General features: G+C 49.0%; 1 protein-coding gene across 2 annotated transcripts in view; it reads left to right on the top strand.

Annotated features, from left to right (window-relative positions):
• The window catches only part of HK1 (hexokinase 1), an 88981-nt gene that overhangs the window by 9892 nt on the left and 57892 nt on the right, over positions 1-21197 (top strand). For both annotated transcript variants that reach the window (XM_045361105.2, XM_005565674.4), the window contains exon 2: positions 19987-20149. In XM_045361105.2, the coding sequence (XP_045217040.1) occupies positions 19987-20149 (163 nt within the window). The remainder of the gene's footprint in view (positions 1-19986; positions 20150-21197) is intronic.

Genomic DNA, 21197 nt, shown 5'->3' with positions numbered 1-21197 from the left:
TTTTTGTATTTTTAGTAGAGACGGGAGTCTCACCGTGTTTAGCCAGGATGGTCTCGATCTCCTGACCTTGTGATCCGCCCGCCTCAGCCTCCTAAAGTACTGAGATTACAGGCGTGAGCCACCACGTCCGGCCATGTATTTTTTTATTCTTTTTTTTTTTTTTTTTTTGAGATGGAGTTCTGCTGTGTCGCCCAGGCTGGAGTGCAGTGGCACGATCTCGGCTCACCGCAACCTCTGTCTCCTGGGTTTGAGCGATTCTCATGCCGGAGTAGCTGGGGTTACAGGCGCCAGCCACTGCCCCGGCCTGCTTTTTTTTTTTGTTTTTGTTTTTTGAGATGGAGTCTCACTCTGTAGCCCATGCTGGAGTGCAATGGCATGATCTCAGCACACTGCAACCTCTGCCTCCCGGGTTCAAGTGATTCTCCTGCCTCAGCGCCCTCCACCCTCAAGTAACTGGGATTACAGATGCCTGCCACCATGCCCGGCTAAGTGTTGTATTTTTAGTAGAGACTGGCTTTCACCATGTTGGCCAGGCTGGTTTCGAACTCCTGACCTCAAGTGATCTGCCTGCCTCAGCCTCCCAGAGTGCTGGAATTACAGGCGCCAGCCACTACCCCTGGCCTGCATTTTTTTTTTTTTTTTTTGAGACGGAGTCTCATTCTGTCGCCCAGGTTGTAGTGCAGTGGCACGATCTCAGCTCACTGCAACCTCTGCCTGCTGAGTTCAAGCAATTCTTCTGCCTCAGCTTCCCTAGTAGCTGGGATTACAGGTGCCGCCACTACGCCCAGCTAATTTTTTGTATTTTTAGTGGAGATGGGGTTTCACCATGTTGGCCAGGCTGGTCTTGAATTCCTGACCTCATGATTCTCCTGCCTCGGCCTCCTGAAGTGTTGGGATTACAGGCGTGAACCACTGTGTCTGGCCACTTTTTTTTTTTTAATGGCTTGTCGTCTCTGGGCATCCTGGAACACTTAGTGAGTGTCATGTCCGGTATGAATTATATATATATATAATTGAGATTACACTATAAATGTTTCTGCACACAACTATACTAACATATGTGTAGGTGTGTGTATGCTTTCATATGCTCTTTCAAAAGCCTCAGCGAGGTTGACGGTACAAGAAGTATTATTCCTGGGCTTCCCAGCAGGGCTCCCTCCCCAGGGCATCCTCCCCATCCTGCTGCCTGCCTTGTGTGTTGCAGACAGAAGGCAAGCAATTTATTCCCCGTTTAGAAACAGAGACTGAAGACCCATCCAGAGGAGATAAAACATTTTTCTAAGGTGGAAAGAAAATCAGGAATAGGATTCAGAGGGCTCTTCTTGCTTCCTCTGTTTCCTTCTTTTAGAAGAAAAACCTGTCCTAGTTGGTTTTAATGCTTTACCTTGGAACCTGTATTTTAATACTGTCACGTTACAAATCAATACATTTGAGTTAATTTTTTATTATGAAATATTTGAGGCACATAAAAGAAGATTGAGGTTTACCTAAACACCTCTGTGTCTGCTACTCAGCTTGAGAAGTTATAGACACAATTACAATTACGTTACAGACATAGTTGAAGCCCTGTCTGCGCCATCTCTGAGACAGTTAGCTGCTTCTTCCTTTGGAGGTGACCTCTGTCCTGAATTTGGTGTTTATCTTTTCATGTATGTTTTTATGCTTTTATTACATATGCATGTGTCTATAAACAGTATATAGTATTGCTTTATAGATACATGGTTTTACCTTTTGTAAATGGTGCTATACTGACCATTTACAAAATGTATAAGTGTTTAAACAATATATGGTATTGTTTTGTGTGGTTTTTTTTTTTTTTTTTTTTTGAGACGGAGTCTTGCTCTGTTGCCTAGGCTGGACTGCAGTGGCCGGATCTCAGCTCACTGCAAGCTCCGCCTCCCGGGTTTACGCCATTCTCCTGCCTCAGCCTCCCGAGCAGCTGGGACTACAGGCGCCCGCCACCTCGCCCGGCTAGATTTTTGTATTTTTTAGTAGAGACGGGGTTTCACCGTGTTAGCCAGGATGGTCTCGATCTCCTGACCTCGTGATCCGCCCGTCTCGGCCTCCCAAAGTGCTGGGATTACAGGCTTGAGCCACGGCGCCCGGCCTGCTTTGTGTGGTTTTAAACTCTTTTTTTTTTTGAGATGGAATGTCATTCTGTTGCCTAGGCTGGAGTGCAGTGGTGCGGTCTCAGCTCACTGCAGCCTCTGCCTCCTGGGTTCAAGCGATCCTCCTGCCTCAGCCTCCTGAGTAGCTGAGATCATACCCGGCTAATTTTTTTGTATTTTTAGTAGAGACGGGGTTTCACCATGTTGGTCAGGCTGGTCTCAAACTTCTGATCTCAAGTGATCTGCCCACCTAGGCCTCTTTCCAAAGTTCTGGGATTATAGGCGTGAGCCACCACACCCAGCCAGTTTTAAACTCTTATAAATGGTGCTATACTGTATGTATCCTTCCGCCATTTATTTTCTTTTAGCTCAACATTATATTTTTGAGATTTTACAAATGTTGATCTACGTAACTGTTTCATTAAACTGCTCTGGTTTCTTACAGAGTATAAAAGCTCCACAGTTAATTCATCTATTCTGCTTTTGATGGGCATTTGTGTTTCTAATGTTTCAAGTGACAAACAATGCCTTGGTGAACTTTCTCTAGAACAACTCATTCAGCGCATGCACAAGTTTCTCTAGGCTCTAAACTGTGTACCTAGGGCTGGGATTACCAGGTGGAGAGATGTGTGCATCTTCCCATATACGAGATTCTGCCAAATTGCCATCTGTGGTCATGCCAGTTCACACTCCCATGGGAAGTATGTGCAGGTTGCCTTTGTTCCACACCAACCCTTGTTATGGTCAAACCTTTGCAAATTTGTAATAGATGAGTTTTAGTCTATTTCCTTCCTCAGTCATTTCCATTCACATCTCAGTATTCGAGCTGTGTTTAAAATTAGCCCATTTCCTGAGTTAACCTTATCAGAGTCCTTGCTTCAGAGTCCCATGGAGTGAAGTTGACAGCTCCACGGACTGCTGCTGCTGAGATATCTGTACTGGGGAGGGAAAGGCTTAGGATGGCTCTCCATCGCCCCTGGTGCTGTCGGGCGACTCCGTTAAACTTTTCTGGGAATTGAAACACACATTTGTGAGCTTTCACTTGCACACACTTCCTCTCTTCTGGGTGGATCCGACCTGGGTAGGGCAGGCTTATCTGTCGCCTAAACATGCCCAGCTCTGCTCAGAGAAAACTCAAGCCAGCGGCCTCTCAGACCGTCTTCCGTAAAAGGAGAGGGTGGCTGTACCCACGTGGCAGGGAAAACTGAACCGTGAAGTCCGCGGCTCAGCCGTTTGCACACAGAAGCTGAGCTGTCCCTGTGCGAGGCAGAAAATGTCGGCTCATGTTCATCTTGAGTCTGTGCCTGATTACAGGCTGCAGACTTGGAGACCTCAAGCGTGCCTTACAGGGAAGGGGACATTCGGTGCCTACTAGGCGCCCGGCTTTTCTTTTTCTTAACAGGGGTCTTATTGAATCATTTCTAGAACTCATATGAAACAAAGCCAACGTTCATTGTTGTATTCATTGCCATGTACTATGCTAAAGGCATCGTGAGCCTTTGCTTGGTTCATCCCCACAACACCTTTGTGAGGTGGATGTGATTTCAGACTGTGAGGCCCTGATAGTGAACGATAGAGCCAGCATTCAGCCTCATCAAGGCTGATGGCAGAGCTCCTGCTTTAATTATTTTCTCAATTGAGTTATAATTCACCTACCATGAAACGCACCATTGTACAGTGTACAATTCAGTGGTTTCTAATACCTTTACAAGGTTGTCCAAGCATCACCACCGTCTAATTCCAGAATATTTTACCACCCTCCGAAAAAACTACCTGTTAGCAGTCACTTCCCATTTCTGCCTCCACCTAGCTTCTGGCAACCACTAATCTACCTTTTTTTTTTTTTTTTTTTTAATGGATTTGTCTCTTATGGACATTTCATATAAATGGAATAATATAAAATGTGGCCTTTTGTGTCTAGCCTCTTTTACTTAGCATAATGTCTTCAAGGTTCATCCATGTAGTAGCATGTGTCAGCACTTCATTCCTTTTTATTGCTGAATACTATTCCATTGTATTTTTCTACTACATTTTGTTTGTCCATTTGTCAGTTGACAGGCATTTGGACTGCTTCCACTCTTTTTGGCTATTATGAATAATGCTGCTCTGAACATTTGTGTGTGAATATTTTGTATAGACATGCTTGCTTGCTTTCTTCTTTTTTTTTTTTTCAGACGGAGTTTTGCTCTCTCGCCAGGCTGGAGTGCAGTGGCGCAATCTTGGCTCACTGCAACCTCTGCCTCCCGGGTTCAAGTGATTCTCCTGCCTCAGCCTCCCAAGTAGCTGGGACTATAGGCACATGCCACCATGCCCAGCTAATTTTTGTATTTTTAGTAGAGATGGAGTTTCACCATGTTGGCCAGGATGGTCTTGATCTCTTGACCTTATGATCCGCCCGTCTCAGCCTCCCAAAATGCTGGGATTACAGGCGTGAGCCACCGCGCCTGGCCAGACATGCTTTCGTGTCTCTTGGGTGTATATGTAGGAATGGAATTCCTTGGAGAGCCCCTGCTTTTAATCGATTTGAGGAGGAAGGCATTATCTCCATTCAGAAATGAGCAAATGAAGGCCCCCCAGGTGGTGAATTGACTTGCTGATGACCACACAACTCATGAATGACAGGCACAGGAACCCAGTACTGCTGGTCCCCTGAGTCAGAAATCCATGTTCTTTCCACCATTATACCCAACTCTCATTGTGCAGTTTAGGGAAACAGATCAAGGAGGGAAAGACTGGAGTGGGAGAGGGGTGGAATTGGCTTGGGATCCAGGTTCCCTCTCCCCTATTTCCTGCCCCTCCCCAGCACCAGCACGGTCTCTCCTGCCTGTGCCTGCTGCCCCACCCCCAGCCCCATTTGCTTAGTGTTGATGAGCCTCTTCCACTTGGGAAGGAAATGGATCCAGTAAGGTCATTAACAGTGAAATGTTAGGGATTTGCCCTGTTTTTCAAATCTCCCTTTTCATTTGTCTCCTTCCTCCCATTCTTGTTTGCATTTAAAACAGGACCCCCAGGAGGGCAATGCTTAACCTGCATGAAAACTCCCTCAGTGCTCCTTGTGATGCCCACTCTTAGCCTCTGCCTGGGGGTACTGTAAGCAGCTGTCGATTCCATCAGTTGATTGACACATAGGGCTTGTCTTCAGCATGTTATTCACCCAGACCTCATGTCCCTGATGTCTCCTGGTGCCTTCTAGGACCCGGTCTGGGTGGGTGTGGTGAGTGAAGTAGGAGACCCAGGCTACTGCTGTGATAAAGACACTGCCTCACATTTACGAAGTTCAGTGTCCTTTATAAAATACTTGATTTAATCAGATGCTTGCTTTAGCTGAATCCTTCCATCAAGCTTGGATGTAGGAATTTCTTCCTGCATCTTACATATGGGGCAGGTGAGGCCCAGGAAGTGGAATTCATGTGATCTTGGTGGCCAGAAAGCAGTACAGCTAGGATGGGGACACAGACCTCCTCAACGCCAGTGGGCAGTTGTTGCTGTGCCTGCAGACCCAGAACTGTGGTCCAGGGCTCCAGACTCCAAAGCCATTGATGGGGTTCAGGGCATACAATCCCCAAATAGTAATATGGCATTTGAGAAAACAGCAGAAGCAGGAAGGTCTTTCACCTTCCCCTCCCTTCTTCCCTGATGCAGACTCATTCAAGAAGGTGTCTACCCTATACCCAGAAGAAAGGGACATCCTTATCTCTGGAGATACAGAGACACAGAGAAGAATCTGAACAAACGGGGCCTGCTAACTTCTCTTCAGTTTATCACTATTAGATCACATCCCCTTTCTCCAGTCACACTTCTTCATGACCATCCACTTCTTCATCAAACCTGACATAGAGAAATATGCAGACTTACCTGTTTTTTTTTTTTCTTTCTTTCTTTCTTTCTTTTTTTTTTTGAGACAGTTCTCGCTGTGTTGCCCAGGCCGGAGTGCAGTGGCGCAATCTCGGCTCACTGCAGCCTCCACCTTCCTGGTTCAAGCATTTCTCCCACCTCGGTCTCCCGAGTAGCTGGGATTACAGGCATGTGTCGCCACACCTGGCTAATTTTTGTATTTTTGGTAGAGATGGGGTTTCACTATGTTGACTAGACTGGTCTCAAACTCCTGTCCTCAAGTGATCTGCCCACCTTGGCCTTCCAAAGTGCTGGGATCACAGGCATGAGCCACAACGCCTGGCGAGAGTTACCTGTTTCTTTCTACCTTCATTTCCTTTTGAAGGCTTCTGTGTCACCTAAAAACTTAGATTAATTTGTGTGCCTTGTTCTTGTTACTCTGTCTTTTGTTATAGGGGCCTCAGCCATAAACCTAAAATGGGAAGGAAGGATATTTCTTTTCGGCTACCACGTGTTCTACATTGCAGCGGCCTTCCTCATAGAAACCATCACCCAAGGCTCTGATAATGGAGATGTGTCAGAAATACTAGGGCTGTGTGTCCAGAATAGTAGGCACCAGCCATAGGTGGCTGTTGAGCTCTTAAAATGTGGCAAGTCTGATTTGAGATGTGCTGTGGCATATAAACTCCATACAGGTTTTCAAAAATTTCATGTGACACAAAGAATATGAAATAGCCTGGTAATCGTTTTCAATTTTTTTTTTTTTTTTTTTTTTGAGACAGAGTCTTGCTCTGTCACCAGGCTGGAGTGCAGTGGCACGATCTTGGCTCACTGCAACCTCCACCTCCCAGGTTCAAGTGATTCTCCTGCCTCAGCCTCCCAAGTAGCTGGGATTACAGGTGTGCACCACCACGCTGAGCTAATTTTTTGTATTTTTGGTAGAGTCGGGGTTTCACCATGTTGGCCAGGCTGGTCTCGAACTCCTGACCTCAAGTGATCCACCTGCCTCGGTCTCCCAAAGTGCTGGGATTACAGGCGTGAGCCACCGCACCTGGCCAATAGTTTTCTAGTATTGGCTGGGCATGGTGGCTCACACCTGTAATCTTGGCACTTTAGGAGGCTGAGGCCAGAGGATCACTTGAGCCCAGGAGCTTGAGATCAGCCTGGGCAATATAGCAGACCTCATCTCTACAAATAATTAACAACATTAGCTGGGCGTGGTGGCACACATCTGTGGTCCCAGCGACTTGGGAGTCTGAGGTGAGAGGATTGCTTGAGCCCAGGAGGTCAAGGCTGCAGTGAGCCCTGATTGACCCACTGCACTCCAGCCTAGGTGATGGAGCAAGACCCTGTCTCAAAAAAAAATTTTTTTTTTTTTTCCTGATATTGATTAGATGTAGAAACAACATTTTGGATATACTGGGTTAAATAAAATACAGTATTTCACTTGGGAGGCTGAGGCAGAAGGACTGCTTTGATTGTTTGAGGCTGCAGTGAGCCCTGATTGCTCCACTGTACTCCATTCTGGGTGACAGAATGAGATTATAAAAAGAAAAAAATTAATTTCATCTGTTCTTTTTAAATGTGGCTACTAGAAAAGTTAACATTGTATATTTGGCTCATATTATCTTCCTGTTGGACAGTGCTCTGCTAGGTGGTGAATTCCATGGCTTAGGAGTTTGCACTCTGCATTTAAAGCAGTGGGTTCCTGTGGATCCTTGGACCTTGGTTTCCTCCTCTGTAAGCTGCAGTTTCCTTATCTGGAATCCATGATCTTGAAACTACCCATCCAGCTTGAGTAGTATTGTGAGGTGACCATCAAGCTCTCTAGACCTCATTTTCTTTCTTTCTTTCTTTCTTTCTTTCTTTCTTTCTTTCTTTCTTTCTTTCTTTCTTTCTTTCTTTCTTCCTTTCCTTTTCTCTTCTCTTCTCTTCTCTTCTCTTCTCTTCTCTTCTCTTCTCTTCTCTTCTCTTCTCTTCTCTTCTTTTCTTTTCTTTTCTTTTTTGAGACAGTCTTGCTCTGTCACACAGGCTGAAGTGCACTGGCACAATCTTGACTCACCGCAACCTCTGCTTCCCTGGTTCCGGCGATTCTCATGCCTCAGCCTCTCTAGTAGCTAGGATTACAGGAGCGCTGCACCACACCCAGCTAATTTTTTTTATAGTTTTAGTAGAGATACGGTTTTGCCATGTTGGCCAGACTGATCTTGAACTGGCCAAGTGATCCACCCACCTCAGCCTCTCAAAGTGCTGGGATTACAGGTGTGAGCCACTGTACCCGGCCTCGCCTCTGTTTCATCTGTCAGATGAGGTAAATGATACCTGCCCTGTTCTCTGCCCCCACTTTTCAAATTAGAGAATGGACAAGGAAATACTTGGAAAGTGTACAGAACTGTACAAATGTCAGGTGTTATCATTGTTACTCACCCAGCTTACAGCTGTAGACACCTTGAGTAGCCAGGTGGAGGATGGCAGCTTCCTGGCTAACAGGGTAGGCAGACAACAGGGCCCTGAGCCTGGGCAGGGGTCCCGAGTGCCATTCTGCCTTTGCCTTGGATTGTGTGGGAGCTCCTGGGCCATCTGCATGTCTATGTGCCCTGGCCAAATGGACAGATTAAAATGACACCATGGGTTGCTGAAACGCCATGTTCTGAGGACTCTAAAGTGTCACGGAGCTCCTGTGTATAGTATGTGAGGCCAGAAGGCAGTTTTCATGATTGCTGTTTTACTGATGGAAATACACAAGAGATCGAAGTGACTTGCTCAAGGTCATAGAGGGAGGCAGTGCCCTTGGCCGAGGCCTGAGGTCTTTCGATTTCTAGCTCAGTCCAGTCCCACCACTGCAGTATCTCCAAGCCACGGCGTTGGGGTTTGGTTGTCTGGCAGTGAAAGTAAACCTGTCTGCACTCAGATCCTTTTCTCCCTGTTGTCGGGAGGTGCTGGGACAGTGGGAATTGTGAGACTGGAGGTCCAGAAGCTGGCTGTTTGCTAAGCCATCCACCAGGAGGCTGAGAAGTAAGCCTGTTGTGCCTGCCCTGCCACATTCCAGGGCCGTTCTGTTCCCCCCCGGAGGGAATGGGGGCCTGCTTTATTTTTAGCTAGTTTAGTGTGACAGCCTTGTTGTCTTTCTGGGCGAGGACTTGGCCACTTTCACCAGTCAGGAAGCTCCTTTTAGAACCTCCAGGCCCTACTCAGGTTCTCCTAGGAAGAGGAGGCCAAGGGAAGGGGTGCTGAAGTTGGAGTGCTGCTCTGCTTGCTGAGTGGCCTGGGGCATTTGGCTAACTTCACAGCCCTAGGTTCCACCTACCTCATGTGGGGTTCATAATAGCTTCCTTACACATTGTGCAGATTTGGATAGAGGAGGTTAAAGCACCCAGCATGGACCCTGTCCACATTCATTTTGCTAGAACCTCAGTTTCTTCATCAAGAATGGGGATCCCGGCTGGGCGCAGTGGCTAACGCCTGTTATCCCAACACTTAGGGAGGCTGAGGCGGGCGGATCACAAGGTCAAGAGATCAAGATCATCCTGGCCAACATAGTGACACCCTGTCTCTACTTAAAATACAAAAATTAGCTGGGTGTGGTGGCGTGCGCCTGTAGTCCCAGCTACTCAGGAGGTTGAGGCAGGAGAATCGCTTGAACCCAGGAGGCGGAGCTTGCAGTGAGCTGAGATTGGGCCACTGCACTCCAGCCTGGTGACGGAGCGAGACTCTGTCTCAAAAAAGAAAAAATGGGGATCCCATTTTCCTCATGATTTGTTGTACGTAAACAGAGTTCATTGAAACAGAACCAACAGTTTACACATGCTGAGAGACACTATGAACCTGAGAGAAGAGACCGGGCAAGGCTGTGTCCCCAGGATGAGGTTTTTGAGTGCCTGAGGGATGGTTTTGGCTTTGGTGATGATCTCACACAGACCTGTCACTGAGGAGCCCTGCAGTGGAATTGATTATCCCAGACACAGTTCCTCTGGTAGCTTGCAGGTGACTCAGCTTGAATAAGGGAGTGGGAATTCTGATTATCTTTAGGCCCCTCTGTTCCTCTGGGCCCCAGCCATGCAGTGGTGAAGTGGTGAGGGGAAGGCAGGGGTTAGAAGTGCTTGGAACTCTACCTTAGAGGAAAGCCTGAAGTGAGAGGCCGCTGCCGGGGAAGAAGGGCTGGGCCATTCGGGGAAGTCTCGGGGCCTTATCTGAGCCAGCAAACCCTCTGAGACCTCCCTAGGCTAGTGTCACTGGAGGCCTCCCGCCCAGCACAGGAGCCACCCAGCCTGGCCCAGGAGCCACCACGCGGTGCCTCCTAGAGCTCCTGGGCACACAAAGAGCCCAGAGGGCATGGCTCCTGTACCTCTGGCACTCACGGTCTAGCTGGTGGCGTGGACCATGCATGTGTCCCTGCAACGCCCAGGAAAGATACACAACACGAAGTGTCTCCCGGGCAGGTCGACTCCTACATAGTGAACACCCAAGGCCGAGGGGATGCTGAGGAGAGGAGTGGACGGTGTGGGATGGGGTAGATCATGGCATGTGCTCCTGACAAGGTGAGTTGGGAGGTGAGCTTTGGGAGGAAGAAGGAACTGGGGTTGGAGAGGCCCAGGAGGCAGACTGGACAGGGCTCTGCAAGGAAGGACCTTTGAGGTGATGAGCCACTGTCAGGGTGCTGGGTGTTAGTGGTTGCTTTAGGGACCCCACTAGATCAGGGCTGCCTCCCCTCGTGGCCAACTCCCTCCCTGCTCAGAGACCGGCTGCCAAGCACAGAACAGAAACTAGGTTCCCGGCTGCCACCCGCAGTACTGAGGTGGGGCTGGGCCGCCGCAGAAACCATGTGCGGGCAGGAAGAGGAGTCCGGGGCTGCTGGGTGGGCACAGACCATGGTGTGGGCCCAGGGTCTCAGCTTGCTATGGCTGTTGAACTTCCTTCCCAGACTGTGTGAAAGGGGAAGGAGCAGATTGGACAGCTTGTTGTGGCTCTGATCCCAGCTGGAGGGGAGAAGTGGCCTCCTGGAGGTCACACTGGAGTGGCGTGCTTTCTGTAAGGCCGGATAGCCATGCTATTCTGGAGTGGCTGGAGCTGTGGTGGTGATACCCCCTGTAGTATCGCATCTCCCTCTCCAGGAAGCTCCTGACCCTGGCTCTCCCTGGACTGAGAGGATAGAGCACAGGACCAGGAATCAGGGAGCTTGCGGTCCACACGAGTCTCTGCAAGTATGTCACTCTGGCCAGTTGAGGAACCTCCTGGCCCCTCATTCTTGCCCAGGGCATTGGAAGTGATGGTACCTGTTCTGCTTCTGCAGACAGGATGCTGTAAGGACCAACAGGTAAAAGCACTGTGCAAAGTAGAGAAGCCTTTATAGGTCAAAGTCATAGGAACACATCCACGTGACAGATGGGAAGACTGAGGTGCCCATAGGATGGCAGAGCCAGAAGTCAAATGCAGGTGTCTACATGGCCCCGACTGTGCCCTGTCATTGGACCGGGAGGGGTCCTGAGGAAGTCTTTAGTACCGCTCTGCTAGTTTGAGTCTTAGAGAGTGTCTGCAGGCAATAGGAAGCGGGAAGTTGGTTTTTAAAGAAAAAAGTGTTTATAATATAATTCCATTTTTGTAAAACAAAAAGAACCATCCATCTCTGTATGTATGAGTGTTTGTTTAGGGAGGAAGACAGTCCTAGTACATAAAACTCCATTAGCAGGGATATCTCTGGGGACACTGGGGAAAGAATAATTTTTACTTTTATGCATTTATATGATGTTGGAATATATTTTACAATAAGTATATATTACTGTTACTGCCTTTTTTTTTTTTGAGATGGAGTTTTGCTCTTGTTGCCTAGGTGCAGTGGCGCGATCTTGGCTCACTGCAACCTCCACCTCCTGGGTTCAAGCGATTCTCTTGCCTCAGCCTCCCAAGTAGCTGGGGTTCCAGGTGCCCGCCACCATGCCCGGCTAATTTTGTATTTTTAGTAGAGACGGGGTTTCTCCATGTTGATCAGGCTGGTCTTGAACTTCTGATCTCAGGTGATCCACCCGCCTTGGTCTCCCAAAGTGCGGGGATTACAGGCATGAGCCACTGCGCCTGGCCTGTTATTGTTTCTTTAAAAAAAAAATGAAACAGTGCAAATGTTTCAGAGCAGTTTTGTCAGAGTTTTTCATTTGCCATTTTTTCAGGCATATTGCCTCCCAGCTTTAGTTTTCTACTAATGGGTCAATAGCATTTGTGGTAGATGCATTTTTTTTTTTTTTTTTGGAGACGAAGTCTCGCCTTGTTGCCCAGGCTGAAGTGCAGTGGCTCAATCTCAGCTCACTGCAACCTTTGCCTCTGGAGTTCAAGTGATTCTCCTGCCTCAGCTTCCGGAGTAGCTGGGATTACAGGCATCTGCCACCACGCTCGGCTAATTTTTTTTGTATTTTTAGTAGAGTTGGGTTTCACCATGTTGGCCAGGCTGGTCTTGAACTCCTGACCTCTCAGGTGATCCACCCGCCTCAGCCTCCCAAAGTGCTGGGATTACGAGCGTGAGCCACCGTGCCCGGCCAGTAGATGCATTTTTCAGGCATTGAGATGAAAGGAGTTAGGGGTACAGGAAATGACACTTGATGCTTACTTTGTTTCTGGCACATTAAAATCCTCCCCATAACCCTCTGAAGTGGAGGATTTATTATCTCCATCTTAAAAGTGAGACTCAGAATGCTGGGCGCGGTGGCTCACACCTGTAATCCCAGCACTTTGGGAGGCCGAGGCGAGCAGATCATGAGGTCAGGGATCAAGACCATCCTGGCTAACATGGTGAAACCCCGTCTCTATTAAAAATACAAAAAATATTAGCCAAGCGTGGTGGCAGGCGCCTGTAGTCCCAGCTACTCGGGAGGCTGAGGCAGGAGAATGGTGTGAACCCGGGAGGTGGAGCTTGCAGTGAGCCGAGAGAGCACCACCGCACTCCAGCCTGGGCGGCTGAGCCAGACTCCGTCACAAAAAAAAAAAAAAAAAAAAAGTGAGACTAAGTGAGACTCAGAGAGATTAAGTAACTTGTCCAAAGTAACACAGCTAATAAATAGGATTTGAACCCAGCTGTCTGTCCACAGCCCTGTGTTCTTTCTACCACGTGAGGAAAATGGAAATGCTTAAGGTGAAGCCCCAAGTGGGAGGTTGTGAGCCCTGGAATCTAGACCCAGCTGCCATTTATAAACTCCTCAACTTAGCTTGAATCATGGGTCTGTTTCCTCTCCTAGATAATGGAGATAATGATGTCTTTCCTGCCTACTTCACTGGGCTGTAGTGACAGGAGAAAGGGAACTAGCATTAAAGCACCTGCTTCCTGCCTGGCACTTAGCATCCACAAGCTCATTTCACTTCTTTCTACACAGTTTAAATGGGATAATGTATGTGAAGGTTCTGTGTCTGAAGGGCCAGTGCACATGTGAGCCATTGCTAATCATGATGTTAACAAGCACCCAGGGCTCATTCTCTCTGAGTCAGTGTCCTTAGCAAAGGGAAGTGAATTCTGATGTTGAAATCTCTGTCCTCCCCTAAGCTAACATCTTTCTTAACCCTTCAGGGTGCATGCCATGATTTCTTTTTGTAAGTGGAGCGCCTCTCTTGGAAAGTTCATTTTTTTTTTTTTTTTTTTTTTTTTGAGACGGAGTCTCGCTCTGTCGCCCAAGCTGGAGTGCAGTGGCGCGATCCTGGCTCACTGCAAGCTCCGCCTCCTGGGTTCACGCCATTCTCCTGCCTCAGCCTCCCGAGTAGCTGGAACTACAGGCGCCCGCCACCGCGCCCGGCTCATTTTTTGTATTTTTTTAGTAGAGACGGGGTTTCACCATGGTCTCGATCTCCTGACCTTGTGATCCGCCCGCCTCGGCCTCCCAAAGTGCTGGGATTACAGGCGTGAGCCACCGCACCCGGCCGGAAAGTTCATTTTAAAGGCCCGTGTCAGCAGCTTCAGTCACGCCTGCTGTTCTGCATCATTCTCGATCCTCGCAGGAGGGTGGATGAGAGAGGGAGTGAAATTTTCCATGGCTTTGCCCCCTTCCACGGAGTGGGGTGAAAATGGCTGGGATGGTTACCAGTGGTTACTGGTGCCCCCTGCCACGACTGGCCTGTTCACTTGGGCATGCCCAGTCTTGAGTTTGTTTTTTGTGCATGTTCTGTTGGGAGCAGGAGCTGGGGCTGGGGTCGGGCACAGAAATGTGTGTGAGTTGAGTGCAGTGCCAGGCCATTGAGTTCTTTCCTTGGCTGGAGGGCTTTGAGCCAGGGAAGCTTGGCGAGGCTGTGTGCTCTCTGCTGATGACATGTCCTCTTGCTCTGCGGGGGTCCAACTTTGGGAGCCGCTAAGAGCTTCAAGGCCCGCTGGGTCCACAAGAAGGAGAATCCAGGACCAGTGTCTGGACAGTGTTTGAGCAGGAGCGCCCGCCCTGTGCAGCCAGCCTGGCTACCCTCATAGGAAGGGCTCTTCCCTCTGGGCAGTGGTGGAGAGGCCCTGGAGGCTGGATGCGGGTTCTCGGCAGCCTCAGGCAAGAGTCTGAGGGACCCCACTGGGTGTCTGATGTCTGGTCTCTGGGACCAGGTGCCTTCCCATTTCCATCCCAGCCTGACCAGAGTCCCACGCACTCATGTCAGGCACCATGTTTGGGAGTGAGCATTTGAGGGCCTGGGTTCCTGTCATGACTCCTGGGAACCTCTGTCTTCTGACAGACATCCATAGACCCAGGCTTGTAGTGGAAGCAGCCGGAAGAGGTGCTGTGCGGTGTCCTCCCCATCCCCCAAATGGAGGGTGGGTGTTCTTCTGGCACTGACGTTTGACCGGAGCAGTAAAGCAGTGGTGATTTGGAGGCAGCACCTAAGAGAAGGGGACAGGATTATAGAGATGTGTGTGTGTGTGTGTGTGTATGTGTGTGTGAGTATGCGTATGAGTACGTGTGTGTATGTGAGTGTGTGTGAGAGTGTGTGTGTGAGAGTGTGTGTGTAGAGAGAGGGAAGAGGGGAAAAGGAAGGAGGAGAGAAAAGATCTGGAGATGCTGTGGAGAGGAGGACAGAAATAGAAAAGTTGAAAGGCCACAGACTTTGGCCAAATCCCCAAAGAGCAAGAGTCAGCCTTTCTTCCTGGGTTTCTGGCAGAGATCTGGAGCAAATGGGCAGGAGTGATTTCTCCGATGCCCGTTCTTCCTCCCTCTCTCCTTCTACCCACTGCCCATTCCCAGACTCTTTCCGACGGAGACAGGAGTGGTCCAGTGGAGTGCCAGGAGGGGCTAGTCTGAACGAGGAAGATACGTTTTGCTCAGTGAGGTGCTGGGTTCTCTGGGCCCCTGGAAGTTTTCTGCAGGTGTCTCTTGACATGTGCTTTTCTCCAGTGCCTCCAGGCCACCTAAAGGCCCACAGTCCAGAGGGGCATGTCTGCTGAGTCCTGCACCAGGTGCCTGCCTGACTGGGCAGTGTGCCAGGTACCAGGGAGCTGACTTCTCCCTTGGCAGCCCAGCCCCAGGCCTAGGGTCTTTGCTGGTTCAGTGGCCCCTTCTGATCTCCTGAGGACCAGTGGAAAGAAAGGGCTTCCCTTCACTGTCCTCATTCATGTAAGATCCAGGAGGCCCCGGTTTCAGTTCCAGCCTTGCCTCAACTGTACCCCCCTTTTGGCCCCAGTATTCATGTCTCTTCTGAGAGGGGTTGTACCCCATGATGACTCATGAACCTGAACGAAAGGAGGAAAACCCTCCCTCCATAGCAGCTTGAGGACGAGGCCGTCCTCTGTGTCTGCAGCCTGCTTTTTGATTTGAGCTTCTAAGCTTTGTTTGGGTTCAGCTTGATTGTCCTGAAACGTTGGGGTTTTTGGATCAGTGTCTGTGTGCTGAGCTGCACCTGGAGTTAGAAGGCAGGATAGCTGTGGAGTTATGGAGAGCTGCCTTTTCAAGAAGCTTCTGCTTGTCCAGCTGGAAAACCCCAACAGCTCTACTAGGATCTGCCTTCTGCAGAGCAGGGGACCAGCCTTCCTTAAGGGGCAGGGATGATTGTATGGAGGAGCCTTAGACTTGCAGGTATAAAACCTCACTCCCCCAGCTGTGTGCTTTGAACTAATCACTTAGCTTCTTGGACCCTCAGTTTCTGTGTCTGTAAAATGGGGATTAAGAACATCTCCCTGACAGTTTTGAAGGTTAGATGACATACTGGATCTTGATACACTAATATACTGTAAACCACAAGAGAATTATATAGTATTATTCCAGGATCCAGCATTTTTTGAATTCCTTCTTTGTGTCGAGCAACTGGGTGAGTTCCAAAGGTCTATTTAATATGTTTTCTTTCCCTGGGGAACTCACACAGTATCATAGGAGATGGACAACTCCTATGTGGATAATCATGATGTGTGGGGAGTGTGGTCGTTGGGGCATGTCCAAAATGCTGGAGTAGCAATGTGCCTTTTTAAAAATTAAAATTAAAAAAATTTTTTTGAGACGGAGTCTTGCTGCATTGCCCAGGCTGGAGTGCAATGGCGCGATCTTGTCTCACTGCAATCTCCTCCACCTCCTGGGTTCGAGCTATTCTCCTATCTCAGTCTCCTGAGTAGCTGGGATTACAGGCCTGCCCCACCATGCCCAGCTAATTTTTGTATTTTTGGTAGAGACCGGGTTTTACCACGTTGGCCAGGCTGGTCTTGAACTCCTGACCTCAAGTAATCCACTCGCCTCGGCCTCTCAAAGTTCTGGGGTTACAGGCGTTAGCCACTGCTCCCGGCCTAAAATTAAAATTAAAAAATATTTTAGAGGTGCGATCTCACTATGTTGCTCAGGCTGGTCTTGATCTTTTGGATCTAAGCAATCCTCCTGCCTCGGCCTCCCAAAGTGCCAGGATACAGGCGTGAGCCACTGTGCCAGCTAGAAATGTGGGTTTTATTGTATGATCTTGCACTTGCTCCCCCATTCTCCACACAGCAGACACACAACTCTCATCATAGTTGTAATCAGTAAAGCTGTCCCAAGGCTCACTGTGCTGTGGGATCCCGCTTGTATTTGTTTATGTGGCTCATCAGGCCCTGTGTGGTTGAGCTCTGGCCAGTCTTCCCAGGCACACCGTCTGCTCGTTCATCACAAAACCACCCTCCCTCCCCTTTGGCCTTCACACATGCCCTTGCTTGTGCCTGGGAATGCTCTCCAACTTCGCCTCTCCAGGAAGCCATCTCTTCCATGCTTGCACCATGGCTGTCTCTCCCCGCAGACCCAGGGCACTATGATGGCAAGGACTGCTGATGAGTGCCGCCAACCAGAGTAGGGCATGGCTTGTCTCTCCTCCCAAGGGCCATGTTTCTGGCCATTTTCTTTTTCCTTTAAAACATATATATATATGTTTTTTAAATATATATATATGTTTTTTTTATATATAAAGAGCCTTCTGTGTGCAAGGCTCCATATATATATGTGTGTGTATATATATATATATATTTTTTTTTTTTTGATACTGGATCTCACTTTGTCACCCAAGCTGGGGTGCAGTGGCACGATCATAGCGCCCTGCAACCTCTGCTTCCCCAGCTCAAGCAATCCTCCTGCCTCAGTCTCCTGAGTAGCTGAGACTACAGGGGCGTATCACCACACCTGGCTAATTTTTGTATTTTGTTAGTGATGAGGTTTCGCCGTGTTGCCCAGGCTAGTCTCGAACTCCTGGCCTCAAGCAATCTGCCTGCCTTAGCCTCCCAAAGTGTTGGGATTACAGGCGTGAGCCACTGCTCCTGGCCAATTGTTAATTTTTTTTTTTTTAGAGACAGTCTCACTCTGTCACTTAGGCTGGAGTGCAGTGGTGCAATCATGGCTCAGTGCAGCCTCAACCTCTTGGGCCCAAGTGATCCTCTTGCCTCAGCCTATAGCTGAGACTACAGGTGTGCATCACCACGCTGGGCTAATTTTTATTTTTTGTAGAGACGGGGTTGTTGCCCAGGCTAGTCTCAAACTCCTGGGCTCAAATGATCCTCCTGCCTTGGCCCTGCAAAGTTCTGGGATTACAGGTGTCAGCCTCCATGTCCGGCCTCTTCTGGCAATTTCTATTCTGGCTCTTGGTGGTTTCTGATTGCCCGTCTTTGAGCTGCTTTATTGTAAAGGGAAAAAGGTGGTAGGGCTAGTGGTTAGGAGTTGGGGCAAGGATCATCCTTGGGCGCAGAGAGTGTTGGCAGACACTTTGGGAGGCCTAGATGGGTGGATCACTTCAGGTCAGGAGTTTGAGACCAGCCTGACCAACATGGTGAAACCCTGTCTCTACTAAAAATACAAAAATTAGCACGCCTGTAATCCCAGCCACTCAGGAGGCTGAGGCAGGAGAATCACTTGAACCCGGGAGGTGGAGGTTACAGTGAGCCAAGATTGCGCCACTGCATTCCAGCCTGGGTGACAGAGAGAGACTATGTCAAAAAAAAAAAAAACCAAAAAAAACCCCGAAAAACAAACAAACAAACAAAACACCACTGTTAAGGTATTTTCAGCCTTGTGGGGCTGTAAATCTGTCTCCCTATCCACTGGGAGCCTTCTGTGTGCAAGGCTCCATGTGAGGCACTGGGGAGGTCAAGGTGACACGCATGGAAAGCAGAGATCCAGGCCAGACCCTGCCTCCGGGTCAGTGCTGAAAGAGGGGTGATATCCAGCGTGAGGGACTTGGACATCTTCAGGAGGAAGTGACAGTTGATTTGAACTTTGAAGGTTAGGTGAGCTGGGAAGAAAAGGAAGGGCATTTCAGGTAGAGGTGACAGCAGAAGGAGGAGAGCCTGGAGCACCTACCAGGAATGGTAGAGGTGGTTTGGCCGGAGTTCAGAGAGCACAGAGCCACACCTGCAGAGGGTAGGTGCCTTGGCATTGAGGAGGCATTGCCAGGCTTTGGGCAGAGGCATGACTTGATTAGACTGCACTTTAAGAGGCTAATGCTACAGTGTGTAGAAGATGGGTTGGAAGGGAGAGACTGAAGACAAACTGTTACAGTGGATGATCATCAGCAATCCAGGCACACAGAGCAGCAGAAAGAGTGGATGGTGAAACACAAGGACCTTCCTCGGTGAACTCCACAGGGACAGTGCCATCAGGACAGGTGTCTAGCCCAGTGCTAGGCACCTAGCTGGTGTCCAGTGAATACTTTTTGGGAGAATAAATGCGAAGATACCATGAAGGATGAACAACTAGTGATAGCCAGTGACAACCCAGGGTGCCTGAGGTTAGGAGCTGGGCAGCTTGAGGAGAACGGGGAACCCAGGAAGAGGAACAGGTTGGGTCAGGCCTGGTGAAGGATGGGAGTAGCCTGACTCGGAGGTACAGGGCCCATGGCCTGGCTCACAGGCCTAGCACATGTGTATGGGAGCCCAGGGCTGTCTCCATACATTGAGGTTGGACTTAAGGTTTCTGCACTCTGGGCCTGCCACCATGTGTTCTCAGAAGAGTCCTAGCCCTTTGGCCGCCATTTCTACCTTTCTAGAAGTCTTGCCCATGGATACCTACCAGTACTACTGTCTCATATTAATAATAATAACTGATGTTTATTGAGCACTTACGGTGTTCCAAGTTCTTCTTACTCATTTGAACTTATCCTATATGTTAGGTCCTATCTATCATCTCAGTTTTTCAGTTGAGGAAACTGAAATTCACACAGCTATTAAGCTGTGGGGCTAGCATTGAACCTAGTTGGCTGGCTCCAGAGCCCTTGTTCGTAGCCTCTCTGTCATTCCCATCCCAGCGAGAGTGAGCCAGCCAGTTCTCATTGAGGGAAGGAGGCTTGAGGTGTTCCTGATACTGGAGGAAACCTGCCTCCATCAAGTACTTGGGGGTTGAAGAGCAGCTTCCATGTCATATTTGAGGTTTGGAAAGGATCTTAGAGATATTGGGTTCATTTTACAGGCCAGGAACTAGGGCTCAGAGCATTTGCAAACCTGCTCTAGGTGACATGGTTGATGGCAGTTGAATGACCTTCCACCATGCAATGTGCCAGCGTGCGTGTTCCTGTGCCTGTGGGAGCTGGCCGTCTCAGTGGGTGGGTGCCTCACCCTGCCCTGTCCTCCCCCTCGACCTCACTCTCCTTCCTTCTCATTCTCCTCCAGATTGACAAGTATCTCTATGCCATGCGGCTGTCCGATGAAACTCTCATAGATATCATGACTCGCTTCAAGAAGGAAATGAAGAATGGCCTCTCCCGGGATTTTAATCCAACAGCCACAGTCAAGATGTTGCCAACATTCGTAAGATCCATTCCCGATGGCTCTGGTAAGTCTCTCACCCAGAGATTGAACCCTGAGGGCTAAATGTTCTGTGAAATCTTCCTTCGAACTTCATTTGTTCATACATTTGCTCATTCATTCATTCACCATTCCATCAGTCTGCTCTCCCATCCATCCACCCATCCATCCATCCATCCACCCATCCATCCATCCATCCAATATGTGTCTACTGAGTATCTACCATATGCCAGGCACTGGGGATACCATGGTTGGACAAGGCTGACCTGCTCTCATTGACTTTACTGTCTAGTGGCTTGTGATACTTTAGAAAGTGTAGTGTTTATGGGTCTTGCAGATGCTGTGTGGGTTGCTCTTATGTCTTCAGAACATGAAGAACTCCAGAACAAATGAAGGGTTCATTTTAGGGAAATCTCTCCATCAGGGAATCAAAGCTTTCCTCTCTTCTTACCCCAGATAATAGCAATGGACAGGTGGGTCTCAGACTTAGAGGCAGGGATTCCAGTCCCTCTTTGGACAGATTTCACAGATACAGAATTGAGGCAGCCCCCAAAACAAAGAAATACAAAGGGGAGGTAGAATTGAAAGAAAAATTTTATCCTTTCATTCTGCATCCTGTGGCTCATAGCCTGCAGTGGGGTGCTGGGGTAGGGCTCCCTGAAGATTGTCCGTTTCTCCTCCCCAGAGGAGTGGCATCAGCCACTGCACCTGGCTGAGTGGAGACTGGGAGGCTGCAGTCTGGCCTATTCAGTGGAAGCTGTTCTCCCTGGTGGACCTGCAGTTACTAGTTTGTGGAGGTGAATGCTGTGCTTGCTCCAGCGTGGCGCCCTCACAGGAATCCCCTGTTAGCTGTGTTCTGTGCTCTAGGGTGGGGCTTACCTGCTCTAGGCAGCAGAGGGAGGGAGAGCAGGAGGAAGTCAGGTTGTGAGTACACGCCCAATGAGTACAGCCTTCACACACCCCAGAGATTTCTTCCCCGCCCTGGAGGCTCTTATTTAAACAAGTGATTTGGGGCCTCTTGTATGCAGCCTGCAAAATGGACGCCAGGAAGCTGCAGCTGTTGCAGCTGACGTTCT

This window comes from Macaca fascicularis, chromosome 9 (genome assembly GCF_037993035.2).
Source record: "Macaca fascicularis isolate 582-1 chromosome 9, T2T-MFA8v1.1".
Classification (NCBI taxonomy): Eukaryota; Metazoa; Chordata; class Mammalia; order Primates; family Cercopithecidae; genus Macaca; species Macaca fascicularis.
This window is presented reverse-complemented; position numbering and strand designations above follow the sequence as displayed.